The 14,219-nt window shown below is 48.6% G+C and overlaps 1 protein-coding gene across 5 annotated transcripts in view; it reads right to left on the bottom strand.

Moving 5' to 3' along the window:
• TRPM8 (transient receptor potential cation channel subfamily M member 8) overlaps nt 1–14,219 on the bottom strand; it is a 72,677-nt gene that overhangs the window by 33,900 nt on the left and 24,558 nt on the right. For 2 of the 5 annotated variants that reach the window (XM_079924401.1, XM_079924402.1), the window contains 6 exons: nt 11,846–12,136; nt 10,210–10,305; nt 8,374–8,503; nt 6,402–6,547; nt 3,829–3,941; nt 3,120–3,336 (listed from right to left, as the gene is read on the bottom strand). In XM_079924401.1, coding sequence (XP_079780527.1) covers nt 3,120–3,336; nt 3,829–3,941; nt 6,402–6,547; nt 8,374–8,503; nt 10,210–10,305; nt 11,846–12,136 — 993 coding nt within the window. Of the gene's footprint in view, nt 1–3,119; nt 3,337–3,828; nt 3,942–6,401; nt 6,548–7,882; nt 8,504–10,209; nt 10,306–11,845; nt 12,137–14,219 lie in introns of those variants that run through there. The other 3 variants (XM_079924404.1, XR_013828712.1, XM_079924403.1) reach the window with 3 other exon arrangements.

Genomic DNA, 14,219 nt, shown 5'->3' with positions numbered 1-14,219 from the left:
AGTGAGCGGCAGCCAGCAGCAGGAAAAGAACTTTCCTTTTTACCAACCATTCCAAGAAGCTGCCAACAGCACCCTCTGCTCAAAAGGGTACATCTGAGTCCCCCCTGCCAGCTTCCTCCCCACGTGCCCGGGGCTGGCGTCACGGTTCCCCCCCTTACTCTCGGTCACAGCACATGTCTGGGGTTGAATCAGGAAGACCCCGCCTTGTCAATTCGGTTTTTAAAAAAAGATACACGCACTTGCCAGAAACGTGACAACGCCCGCTCCTGTGCTAGGCCCCGAGGATCAAATGTGAATGAGAAACAAACATCTGCGTGAAGTGATTTCCATGCCACCCAATTCTGGGCAAGAGCAGAGTATGTGTGAGGAGCTGGAACGCCCCAGTGAAGCTGGTGCCAGACGAGAGGGGCAAGGCTTGCAGGTAGGACACCCCGTCCTCTTGCTCCCCTCGGTAACTTCATGGTTATATGTAGGTCAAGTCATTATGCTGTATACCTTGAAAGTATACAGTGCTGTGTGTCAATAATATCTCAATAAGCTGAAAAAAATAACCACTTGCAGTAGGAAACATGCCCATTTAAGGATGGGGAACCAGAAGGTCAAAGAGATTAAGTAAGTTACTACCATGCTATTTGCAGTTCCTGCTGGTTTTTCCCTTTCTCCCTCTCCCTCTTCCTCTCCCTCTCCCTCTCCCTCTCCCTCTCTCTCTCTCTCTCTCTCTCTCTCTCTCTCCCTCTCCCTCTCCCTCTCCCTCTCCCTCTCCCTATCTCTCTCTCTCTCTCCCTCTCCCTCTCCCTCTCCCTCTCCGTCTCCCTCTCCCTCTCCCTCTCCCTCTCCCTATCTCTCTCTCTCTCTCTCTCTCTCCATTTATTTGTGCTCATGACTTATTTGCCCCACTGGGCCTCCCCGTCCACAGAGGATGAGAGGTCTGCTGGTCTCTCAAACAGGATGAGACGCAGGGCTTTCCCCCCCGCAGTCAGACAAACCCCTCCAAACTCACCCTTTCATCCTCTTCCTCTGCAAAAGCCAAACTTTCTCTTTCATGTGCCTTTGAAAGGTGGTCAACCACGCCCGGGAGCACAGCAAAGGAAGGGAGTCAGGGCCCCAGCACCCGACTGGTCTAGGAGGGAACACGTGCGACCCCGTGCAGCGCCAGCTCCCATGACAACGTAACTCGGGAGCTTCCTAATTTAAAAGCTCTTGGTTAACTTTCTCACAATGGCCAGGGCCCATTCCCGTTTTAAATGCTGACTCTCCTTCCACCTTTCTCTGCTTCTCTCCAGGAGGATATTTTCACACCCTGACTGCTGATACACAGAAGTCCAAAAAAAAGAGAGAGAACTAGCAAGTAAAAGAAGGTCTCTGAGACTATATGGAAGGGGCTGTGGGTTGAATTGCATCCCCTCCAGATTCATACATTGAAGTCCTACCCCCCAGCACATCAGGATGTGATCTTGTTTGGAAGTAGGGTCCTTGCAGATGTAATTAGTTAAGATGAGGTCATACTGGAGCAGGATGGGCCCCTGATCCAATGTGATTAGTGTCCTTATGACAAGGGGAGATTTGGACAGAGACATGCATACAGGGAGCATTTGGTGTGAGCATGAGGTCAGGGATTGAGCAATGCATCTACAGCCAAGGGACAGCAGAGATGGCCAGCAAATCTCCCGAAACTGGGGATGGGCCTGGAACAGGTTCTCCCTCACATCCTCAGAAGGAACCAACCTTGCCCACAGCTTGATCTCAGACTTCTGGCTTTCAGAACAATGAGATGATGAACTTGTGTTGTTTAAGCCGCCCAGCTGGTGGTGCTTCATCATGGCAGCCCTAGCCCTAGCCCTAGCGAGCTAATACAGAAGTGCCCTGGACTGAACTGTGACCACTCGAGCCAATGCCCGGGGCACCCATGAGGCTGATCTGAAGTCATAGAAACCCTCTGCACGTCAGCAGGACCAGGTCCTGGGGGAGATTTGCTGGTAGACAGAAGGCCTGATAATCTTGCATGCTCAACACGCTTCTACCTGTACTCCATCTCCAGCCTGCGTCTGCACCTCCCACCTACTAGGCAAGCAAAGGCAGATCCAGGGCACTGGTACCAGGACTCCTGCCACCCCTTGTGCCCATGGCAGACACTTCTAATTCATTAAGATGTTCTCCCGCTGAAAATAGAGGCTCAGAATCTTTCTCAACCCAGGGCTCCTAGAAGCCACAAAAAAAAAAAAAGAATCTATTAGAGTTAGCATGATAGTCAAAACAATTTAGGAATCCTATTCCAGGCAGCAACTCTGTGGGGTCCAGAACAGCATCCTTTGCCCCTCCAAATATCTGGTATCACTTGGCACAGTACCTTGTACACTGTGAGCACCTAGGCCATACGTGTTGAATGGATATGTTTTTCGGTTTGGGCTCATATGGGACAAGAGTGACAGCAACAGCAGTTCTCAAATATTTTGTAAACTACCATCTTAAAAGGATTTTCTGGGATGACTTTTCATGATGGTTTAGGGACAGCACTGACCTCCACCATCAACATTTATTCATTCAACAATTATTAACTGAGCACCTGCTACGTGCCAGGCCTGGGCTAAGTTCAGATTAAGGGTGGGAAGAGGATGCCAAACAATGCAGATCCCAAGAAACTAGAGAAAACACCATGAATAAATGACATGAACTCCCTGAAATTCACAAGGACGAATATGAATTTCCGACATTGTCAATCTGACATGCTGGGCATTGAGATGCTCTTAGCTGGAAAGTCCTTCCAATTCCCCTGCCACTCATGGTGCTGCCTACCCCAGTGACAGTAATGACAGGATCACAAATGGCTCCTGATGATGCGAGTGGGTTTAAAAGTCCAAGGTCAACCTGCTCTTTGAACACATTCCCGAGTAATTCATCTCCACCAATTAACATTAATTAGAGAGCAAAGCTTGGGCTTGGGGCTAGGAGATCTCATGGAAGAGCGTCTTCATGTTCATGGGTGGCCACCAAATGAGAACATCTATTTGGGGGAAATAATGACTTTGGAACTTGAGGAGCAACTTCTGCTCCCCTTTGGCATTAGGAAGATGCCGCTCACTGAGGAAAGGAGGGGGGGCCCCACGTCGGGGCTGACCTACCTGTCTCACTTCATCACAGAACAGGACAAAGACCAGTGCGTAGAGGACCAGCTCCGGGGGTTGCGGCACAGGGTGGAAATCCATGAGCAGCACGTAGGCAAAGAGCAGGAGGAAGGCGATATAGAAGACCACGTTCCAGGAGAAGACCACAAACGGGGAGGTGAAGAAGGCCACGTAGTACCACAGGAGCTTCCTGTGCTTGTCGAGGGGCTTCTTCCTGGACCGAGGAGGGACAGCACTGTCACCATCCTGGCCAACATCACTGCACGGGCTACACCTCTCCTCTGAACACCGATGAACATAGACCCACAGCTGGGCCAGGGACAGGTGGTGTCCAAATTGGGCTCTAAGTTTGACCCAGCCAAAATTCAGCCTCGGCATTTCACCAAATTCTGCCTCAGATATTGAAGACATGAGCCCACTTCTACCTCTTTGAAATCAAACCTGGGGGAAACCCACGGAGATCCCAGACCTAAAGTGCAGGGACTAGAGTGAACATTGTGATTTCCAGGGCTTGTGATCCTTTGCACAAGAGCACACACACACAGATGCTTGTACACACACAGATGCATGTACACACACAGATGCATGTACACACACACAGATGCATGTACACACACAGATGCATGTACACACACACAGATGCTTGTATACACACAGATGTATGTATACACACACTCACACACGAGTATGTGCCTTGGTTTCATACCTAAATGATACAAAGCCACAGCCCACCAAGGGTATAATAAACAGACACAGGATAATCTTCCAGTTCTTGGTGTCTCGGGAAATCTCTCCGTACCATTGCTTGGAAAGAAAATTCTACAGGAAACAGAGACAAAGGACACAGGTCCTTATTAATGCAATGACATGCTGGATGGTGTGCGACCTTTCTTCCCAGCCCTCAAACCTCTCCAAATAAATAACTCTCTGAATTGAGATCTTTATTCTTTTATATTAGTTACCTGGATTTTAAGGGGCTATGATTCAACCATATAAAATTCTGTTTGATTTTCAGTCCTTTTCTATGTTGGGTTCTGTGAACTTTAAAACAGAGGTTGTAGGAGTCCAAATTCACTAAACCTATGAATTTTAACCAACTCAAATTCTTACTGTGTACGTTTAAACAAGCACCTCTGTAGCTCCTTTTCCCTGAAAGATCACAAATTCACACGACATCCAGTGCTACCTGCGGGGCCCCAAGGATTCATTTCTGGAGGCAGATAGGTGACACCTGTCAGGACACTGAAAGGAAGTCGGCAAGAGAGAGACCACTGGTGTCTCAACACCCATTTGAGCTAAAAAGGCATGGAAAAGCTTTCCCCAGAACGTATCAGCCCCTGAAAGGTGGAACAGGGCCTCCCACAAAGGCAGGAATTAGAAATTCGTTTTGTCTCTGACAACAGCACTGAAAGTCAACACAGAAGGGGTGGGCATAGGCTGGGTCACACGGAAGGACCCCGCGGCTCTCAGAAAAGATCGTATTGGGTATTTCCTGGTGATCTGGTGGTTAGGACTCCACACTTTCACTACCAAGGGCCTGGGTTCGATCCTTGGTCAGGGAACTAGGATCCCACAAGCTGCACAGCACGGCCAAAAAAAAACCCCACAAGAACAAAAATATCATGCCAATCAGAAGGGACTGGTGTGCCTCCGTGGCAGAGCAGGGGGGACCAGAGGCCTTCCCAGCACTGTCTGGAGGGCTGGGACCCGGGGGCCCCATCCATACCCCGGCACATCCCTCCAGGAGAGGACGGCTCCTCCTGAGAGCCCTGCCCCGCTCTGCCTGGGCTTCTGGGGCCGGGCGTGTAGTTGGCTCTTGAGGGGCAGCCCCCAGGGAACCGCAAACTGCAGTTGGTGGGTAGGTGCTCAGATGGGCACCACTGGGGCAGGAGGCATGAAGCTCCCAGAAGCCCCCAGAAGGCAACTTCTCCTTAGCATGCCTGTGTCTGCTTCCTTCCCTTCCCTTCCCAGCCTCTCGGCCTCCACTCCCCTCACGCACCTCCTGGACTCACGTCCAGCATAAACTACGTGCAGTCAAATCCTTGTCTGGCGGTCTGCTTCTGCGGGGCACACCGAGACAAGTAAGGTCCCGACCCTTCCAGGGTGATGAGCCCACCAGGCCATCGCCGAGCGGCACCACAAGGCCCTCGGTCACAGAAAGCTCCCGCACTAGCTCGGCTTCCATGGCCACCAGCGACATCTGACCCCACATGTCAGCCTGCCCAGAGCAACCACACTCCCTGGTCCCACGGGCCAGGCAGGGAGACTTTCCATAAACATCGCTGAACCGGCATCTGGTGGAAACCGTCGGGCCTGGTGAACTTGGACGGGAGCATGAGTCAACCTCCCTAGGGCCCAAAGCTCTGGGACACCTGCAAGAAGGGGTCTGGGGGCTAAGAAGCTGTGAGCAGAGCCATGAGCAGAGCGAGGCAGCCATGGCAGCCGGCCGGGTCTCCCAGGCAACCCTGACCCCAGCACTGGCCTCCCTCCAGCCCACTACGACACAGAGGCTACACCAGAACAACAGCAAGGCTCCCTGTGCGTCCCTTGTCATCCATGACCACACTCACTGAATCCACTTGGCTGCAGTAGCAAACGGATTCTTTTGTAAACACTGTGCCAGTTATTGGCTGCATGGAATAATGGGAGGTCTGTAAGACGGGCAATCATCAAGGGATCAAAACCCAGCCCTGCCACTTCCTAGCAACCTGGGGAACGTTCCAGAACCTCTCCGAGCTCCTGAGTCCTCCTCAGTAAAATGGGATGATGTCGACCCGCACACGTGCTGTGAAGATGAAGCGTGGTCGCGTGTACCAGGGCTACGCAGACGCATGTCAGTCCTTCCATCTCTCCCCCATCTTCCTCCCCTTCACACCAGACCCCTCCAGCTGCGATGGTGGGTGGGAAAAAATCTCCCCTCCGAAACCTGAGATACCAGGTGCAAACTGCTGTTAATGTAATTCGGGGCAGGAAACGTCTACACTGGCTGAACCCACTTCATACTAGTTTCTCTGCTGCCATTACTACTAATAATAGTTCTAAGAGTAACAGCTACCATGAAGGGCTGGCCCCACTCACATATTATCTCATTGAATCCTCACAGCAACCCTTCCTTTACCCCCTATTATGCCCACTTTACAGATAAGGAAACTAAGGCTCAGAGAGTTCATGTAACCTGGCCCATCCCTACACCTAGTTAGAGATACACTGGATCCAGAGACCCAGCTGATGGAAAGGCCCATTTCTGGGCATGATGTTTGGTGACTGCGTGTTCTTTACCTGGACCCCGGGCTGAGCGATGAAATGCTGGTCCGTGGCCTCCACCGCCAGCTCCAAACAGCTGCTTCCGCCCCAGGCTTCACAGGAATAGACCAGGAGCTGTTCTGCCAAGTCTTCGTCGCTGCTGTAACACTCCGTGAACAGCTCTAAGTGACATGGTCCCCAGAGAGAGGGAAACGGGAGGCAGGGCTGGCCAATACACCGAACTTCCCCCCCCCCCAACCCTGGCCCACCAGCAAAGCCCTGACTTCCATGAAAGCCTGGCTGTGAGCATCCTGGATTATAAAAGGCAAAGAGAACACCAGTACAATATAATTCTCTACTGAACAAAGGGACCTTCTTTGGGCACCCCGCATACAGCACAGCGCCTCCTGGCGGCAGGTGTCCAGAAATGCCCACTGAATTGAGCTGCAGTGAACATGGGGAATGTCCTCTCTGGTGGGGTTCAGCCACTGGGGAGGGGATTCAGACCCTGAGCCCCCCTCCATCTCATTTGCCTCTGTGCTTTTTTGGTGAGGTTCTTTGCAGTTAAGGCACAGTGCAAAAAAAAAAAAAAGCCAAAATGACGTAATAAAAATCACTGGCCCAGGGCTTCCCTGGTGGCGCAGTGGTTAAGAAGCCTCCTGCCAGTGCAGAGGACAAGGATTTGAGCCCTGGTCCGGGAAGATCCCACATGCCGCGGAGCAACTAGGCCTGTGTGTCACAATTACTAAGCCTGCACGCCTAGAGCCCATGAGCCACAACTACTGAAGCTCATGTGCTACAACTACTGAGCCCGCGTGCCTAGAGCCTGTGCTCCGCAGCAAGAGAAGCCACCGCAATGAGAAGCCCACACACTGCAATGAAGTGTAGCCCCCGCTCGCCGCAACTAGAGAAAGCCCACGCACAGCAACGAAGACCCAACGCAGCCAAAAATAAAATAAATAAAAATTTAAAAAAAAACACTTAAAAAAACCCCAGCAACACTGGCCTACTGCATTGAGGGTGTGCTTATATTTTGAGACCTTATGACAAACAGATTGGTGTGTAGCTCCTCAGAGAAAATCCTTTAAAAGTCGAAATGCTCGGAGCCATTGCCCAGCTGAAGTCAGTCCAAAAACAATGTAATACCTTGAAATTTTTAATATAGTAGAAGAAATAATCAGACACCTTTTTCCCAACACGGAGAGGCTAAATGCATGACCATTTCTTCATTAGATCAGACAACAGACAAACACGCCTGCATTGTGCAACGTGCCACCTTGCAAACTGAAAACTCCCCAGTGGAAAGAAGAAAACTGAGCCGGCCTAAAATTCTCTGTTGCTGCGAGGCAACTGGTCCTGGATTTCTCACAGTCCCGCGGGGTCCGGGCCCTCTGAGCAGGGGCGATGGCAAGCCGTGTCAAGGGCAGGTGAACAGCGAACAGAGGACAGATGTTTCAGGAGTGTCACACTCAGCAGGGCCTCTGCCCTCTTCTGTTCCAGGTGATGAGAAACATCGCCCTGGAGGGGAGCTGGGCAGCTCGCCTGTTGCCTTGGGTTATAGAAGCTCTGAGCCTCCTAAGTTTGTGGAGATGTGGGACCACCAACACCAGCCCTTATTCACGTGACCTCGTGGGGAATCGAGGCATGGGGACCAACCCAAGATGCCACTCTGGCTGCTGCCTTTGCCATTAGTAGTAAACCATCTGTGTCCCTAACCCAGGGGTCTGGGGTCCTCTGTCAGTATATGTATAGGAAGCTGGCAGGCTAACCTGCTAGCTTGCACATCAGGTGAAACCTCACACGTGTCAAGGTTTCTGAATAGCATCCCCAAAACAAAACACCCCAAGGCTTCCCTATGGTGCTGAGTTACTTAGACCTGGCCTGGGTGTGGCCCTGGGCAGCTGTGGGATGAGAGAGCCTATATTTCACCACCTTCATTCTTGGAAAAGTCAGTAAATGCCACGCGGTGTGGCTGTGCCGGCCACGGCTCCCGTTCCCAGAGGCTTACCCACTGCTCGGGTCTCGTACTCGTTTGCCAATTCCTCGGACTCCCCTGCAGCATTGATGTCGTTCTTCACCTTGGCCAGAGTCTTCAGAAGCTTGCTGGCTCCCAGGGCTGCCAGAGTACAGCCCCTGGTCTTCCAGAGGGGTGAGAATGTCACAGTTAATTCGTAAGCCCTTGCAGTCGAGTCAACATCAAAGTCAGGCAAGCACAGATTGATGGCAAAAGCAGGAAGTGGTAAAAATCTGAACTGTTCATAATGATTCCCAGTAAAATTTGCAATGTGCACCAAGTCTTGAACCTGAATATACTCACAGTCTTGAACATGGAATTAACATACAAAAAAGAATCAAGATAAATGCATCACTAATTATTAGAAAAATGCAAATCAAAACTACAATGAGGTATCACCTCACACCAGTCAGAATGGCCATCTCCAAAAACTCTACAAATCATAAATGCTGGAGAGGGTGTGGAGAAAAGGGAACCCTCCTGCACTGTTGGTGGGAATGTAAATTGATACAGTCACTATGGAGAACAGTATGGAGGTTCCTTAACAAACTAAAAATAGAACTACCATATGACACAGCAATCCTGCTACTGGGCATATACCCTGAGAAAACCATAATTCAAAAGGATACATGTGCCCCAATGTTCATTGCAGCACTATTTACAATAGCCAGGACATGGAAACAACCTAAATGTCCAATGATAGATGAATGGATAAAGAAGATATGGTACATATATACAATGGAATATTACTCAGCCATAAAAAGGAACAAAACTGGATCACTTGTAGAGATGTGGATGGACCTATAGAGTCGGTCATACAGAGTGATGTAAGCCAGAAAGAAAAAAACAAATATTGTACATGCATATACGTGGAATCTAGAAAAAATGGTACAGATGAACCTATTTGTAGGGCAGGAATAGGGACACAGACGTAGAGAACAGACATGTGGACACAGGGGTGGGACGGGAGGGTGGGACAAATTGGGAGACTAGGTTTGACATAAATACACTACCATGTGTAAAACAGATGGCTAGTGGGAACCTGCTGTATAGCACTGGGAGCTCAGCTCAGTGCTCTGTGATGACCTAATGGGGGGGAAGGCGGGGAAGGTGGGGGGGAGGTCTAAGAGGGAGAGGATACAGGTATGCATATAGCTGATTCACTTCATTGTACAGCAGAAACTAACACAACATTGTAAAGCAGTTATACTCCAATAAGAAAAACAAGACAAATGCAGGAGAAGCTGATAGTCAGACGTGGCAATGGGAAGCTTGATGACCCACCATCATGCTGTAACAGCTCAGAGGGGGAAATTGGTCAAGGACACGAGGACTGACAATTATAGTTAGTGAGAGTGTGTGTGTGAATCGATATTCAATACCTAATCTTAGGCTCTAAAAACAGAGAATGCAGCTTCTTTTCAACTGTTCATAAATCATTTATAAAAATCATGATGTGTGGAATCACAAAGAAAAGTCTCAGTCATTTCCTAAAGCAGGCTTTGTACAGGCCCTACTTCCTGCCTATAGTGCAAGAAAGTTAGAAATTAATTTTAAATTAAACTTTAAAACCTCCTCCACTTGGAAGACAATCACACATCCACACAAACCTAAGAAGCAGGTGCCTCCTGGATTACCCACCAAGCCCAGAACTTTCCAGGGACCTCCCCTCCCAAACACACCCCTGTTCACATGGAAACAGGCACAACCATATCTACCGACATCAAATATTCCCTTTTACTGAGGACGCTTTAGATTAGGTATGTGAGGTTTGAAAGGGTCAGAACGACCACCACCAAGCATACACCTGCCACAGACTTGGACATTTACCTGCTCCCAGATGGCTTTGGAAAGTTCCTTCTTGTTCTGAAGAATGGCCCAGATGAAGAGTGCCTGCAGGGGGTGCCGAGTAATAGGAGACACGTCCTGGGAGGGATGAGAGCAGGGGGTCAGCACATGCAGACGGAGCATCACTTTGGCAGACACACTAGTGTAAGAATGAAAACAGGGTCAGGAGGCCCTAGGAGAGCGCCCCATGTTTGAAGGGCTCTGTAACTTGGCGTCTGAATCCATTCTCACAGAACCGTGATGTGAGTTTCAACAGAATCTCTGATCTATCACAAAAGACAACGTACAAGTAGATGGAAAGGTATAAAGGGTGAAAAAATGGGCTGACGGCAATTTAAAAACTGAATGACTTCTGACAGGCTGAAGAGAAGTTCTTCTCATCATAGAAATCTCTTTCTCATCTAGAAAAATCGTCCTAACTAAATTCTAACTTTCCAATAGTTGAAGTTCAATTATCACAATGGAAAACTGAAGTTATTTCTTTGGAGCGTTATTCAAAGTTACAATTCCTAATACATCAGCTAAGAATCCCAGCTCCCATTCAGCCTCCCGTATCTTCCAAGGGAACCTTTTCAAACAGAACTCTATGTATATATTCCTTTTAATCTTCCCTAAGGTTTTACCAATATCCAAAATGTTTCTGGCATCGTTATGGATACTGTGGAGAGTTTTAACATAAATAGCATCAAACAGCTTTTTAAACATTTCCAATTCCTTCAAACACCTAGCTCATTTAGATTTTTGCAACACACATGTAATAAAATTCTAAAACTATCAAAGATCCTGACCTAGTTTGAGTTTTCCCAGAAGCGATCAAGCATTTGAGACAGGTAGTTTATTTTGGACGAGATTCCAGGAAAACCACTAGGAAATTGAGGAAATGAGATTGGAAAAGAAAAGACCAACAAGTTGTCATGGTAAATAACCAGAGATTAATCCCACTAGGCAACCCTTGGAGCCAGTGTAGGACACAGGTCTCAGAATTATCTCCTCTGAGCAGGGGGGTTGCTGAGGTATTTATACACCAACTTCTGGCAGTCACTGGGCTCTGACCAGAGCAGACCTTCAGCAAAGAGTTGCAGGTGCTAGAAACTGGGCCTGCCTGTGCTTAAAATAGGAAATCTTGAGAGAATATAAGTGGTACATCCACAACACCTTCTCAAATGGAAACCTGGACTATCTCTTTACAAAGATTCACTGCCCCTTTTATTCACAAAAGGAAACTCGGCAGTTCTCCTTTTCTTTGCATAGGTAGCAGAGAACTATTTTAGGCAGATCATGTCCAAAAGGCTAAGACGTGGTCAGGCAGCCAGTCCTTTTTCCCCGTTCCCTGCTAGATGCCTTCAGAAAGTGTGTCACACCGAGCTTTGCAATTAGGAAATACTGCAATAACTAGTTGTAAAGATAGCACAAAGAATAAAGCAAGAAAATGCACCACTTGTTACCTCGCTAGGACTCGCTAGCTTAAATAAAGGCAGGAGGAAAAAATAACAACCCCAACATGTGAACTACATGACAGCAATGAGGTAGGGAGTAGGAAAGATGGAAGTAGAGAGATTTTTTGAGGGAAGACTCAAGAGAGCAAAGAATTCAAGCAGACAGCTGTGACAGTACACACATGGAACTCTACGTCTATCTCATCCCTGCTATTCCTGTCTTCCTTCCGGAAGCCTCTTCGGAAGTTAGCAACCAGTTTCCAGATGAACGTGAGGAGGGTGTCATTATAGGAATTCTTGGCAATCTGCAGGTTCCGATACACCAGGGTGCTGAAGTGATTGGAGAAGAGCTCGGTGAGGACGTCATTGGTGAGGAACTTCTGCAGGTTCAAGCCATTCTCCAGAAAGAGGCGGACAAACTTGGGTCTGTCCTTTATGAGAGCCATAAACATGACTTCCTGAAGGTCAGCAGACTGAGGAGAAAGAGCAGAGAGAGAACGCACAGCCTAAATCCAATCAAGAAGACAAGGCACCTTCTTTCTCAGACACATCGCATTTTCAACCATGAGGTAAATAAAATTTATCTTTTCAGTTGTAATACAATATTAGATTACAGCTCAAACATCGAGATGGGGGAAGAAGCAAGGTGGAATCTTTGAAATCAGCCAGATGTGAGCTTGGATGGGAACTGGTCTCTTGCTGTTGTAAAGTGGAGATAATGACACCCACATAAGGATGATGTTGAGGGACTTCCCTGGTGGTCCAGTGGTTAAGACTTTGCCTTCCAATACAGGGGGTGCGTGTTTGATTCCTGGTTGTGGAGATATGATCCCACTTGCCTCGTGGCCAAAAGACAAAAACATAAAACAGAAACAATATTGTAACAAATTCAATAGAGACTTTAAAAATGGTCCACGTCGAATAAAAATCTAAAAAAGAAAAAATTACATTAAAAAAAGGGATGATGTTGATCAAGAATTGATCCCAGTGCCTGGCATAAAGGAAGCACTCGCTCCATTAGGGGGCAGGGGGCTCATGGTACAGCTCACACCATTTCTCTGAGGTCTACGCTGGACACCAATTGTGACCTAACCACCAGCCAACTTTTCCTTCTGTGCCATGGCGTTGCCCCACTGCCCTTCCCATGCCATGAGGCAAATGCCTGGTCATGTTACATAACCATGAGTCACTGGAACACTTGACAGTGATACCTGGTTATTATTTATCTGTACCTCTACTGTCTGGGCTCCTGGTAATCCTTATCCCATAGAAGCTTATTAAGCATCTTAATAAAGATAATTAACGTGTACTTCAGACACAAACCCGTGGTCCATGGGCCACACCAGCTCTCAGATATGTTCTGATGGTCCTCCATACTATTTCTTACAATTTTTTTTTTTTTTTTTTTTTTTGCGGTACACGGGTCTCTCACTGTTGTGGCCTCTCCTGTTGCAGAGCACAGGCTCTGGACGTGCAGGCTCAGCGGCCATGGCTCACGGGCCCAGCCGCTCCGCAGCACGTGGGATCTTCCCGGACCGGGGTACGAACCCGTGTCCCCTGCATCAGCAGGCGGACTCTCAATCACTGCGCCACCAGGGAAGCCCTATTTCTTACAATTTGATTCCGTTGCCAACATTAAAAATTAGACAGTTCATAAAAATCCACATTGCCAGCATTAAAATCCAGATTCACAAGTAAATACCAGAAGCTCTGACAACACAGAGAACCGTCAGTTGGAGCCAACAGGGGCAGCTCCAGGAGCCTGGGCGCTGTAGCCCTGAGCACCCCCCACTAGCCTCGCGGCGGCTCACCCAGCCCACTGTCCTCACTTTAATTGTCTGAGCCCTGGTTCAGGGGAATATCCCTGCCAAGGGCAGCATTAGCGGTTTCTGTTTCTGTCTGATGTTGGTCTCTCCGGGATCACACATTGTCTGCAGAGCCACCTGCCAAGGGTCCCTTGAGTCCCCCCACTGTGGCTCCAGGCGGGACAGGGACAAAAAGAGGTGGCTGCCCTGATACCCTGCACTGCTAAGAAGTTCCCAGGTTACTCATGCTGCCCCGGGTTCAGGGACCACCCTTTGAGAGCCACTGGCATGTGGAGAAGAGAAGAGCTTTGCAGTCAGACACACGTTTGCTTCCAAACCTTGGTTCTACCGTTACCTTATGTGCGACCTCGAACAAGACTGTGTCTCAACCTCAGTTTGCTCGTCTGTAAAATAGGTGCTTGTGGGGATGAAATGAGATAACACAGGTCAAGATGCCTTCGGAGATTCAAGTTCGGAGCAGGCCCTCAAAAAACCATCAGAATGGCCCTCCTGTGGTACCCATGGAGCCCTGGCTTATTAACCAGCAAAATGAGATAATCCCTCTGATGGCTGGCGTGATGGCCAAGTGAACCAGCACAGTGAAGCTGCTTTGTGCCCTACAGAAGGTTATGCAAAGATCTTTAGTTATCTTTAAACAAAGACTTATATACGGCTTAATATGTGCCAGTGTTCTAAGCACTTCAGAAATATTATCTGATTTAATCATCGTAACAGTCCAGTGAGGTAGCTA

This window comes from Stenella coeruleoalba (assembly GCF_951394435.1).
Source record: "Stenella coeruleoalba genome assembly, chromosome: 6".
Classification (NCBI taxonomy): domain Eukaryota; kingdom Metazoa; phylum Chordata; class Mammalia; order Artiodactyla; family Delphinidae; genus Stenella; species Stenella coeruleoalba.
The sequence above is the reverse complement of the archived record's forward strand: the minus strand, read 5'-3'. Positions and strand labels throughout refer to the sequence as shown.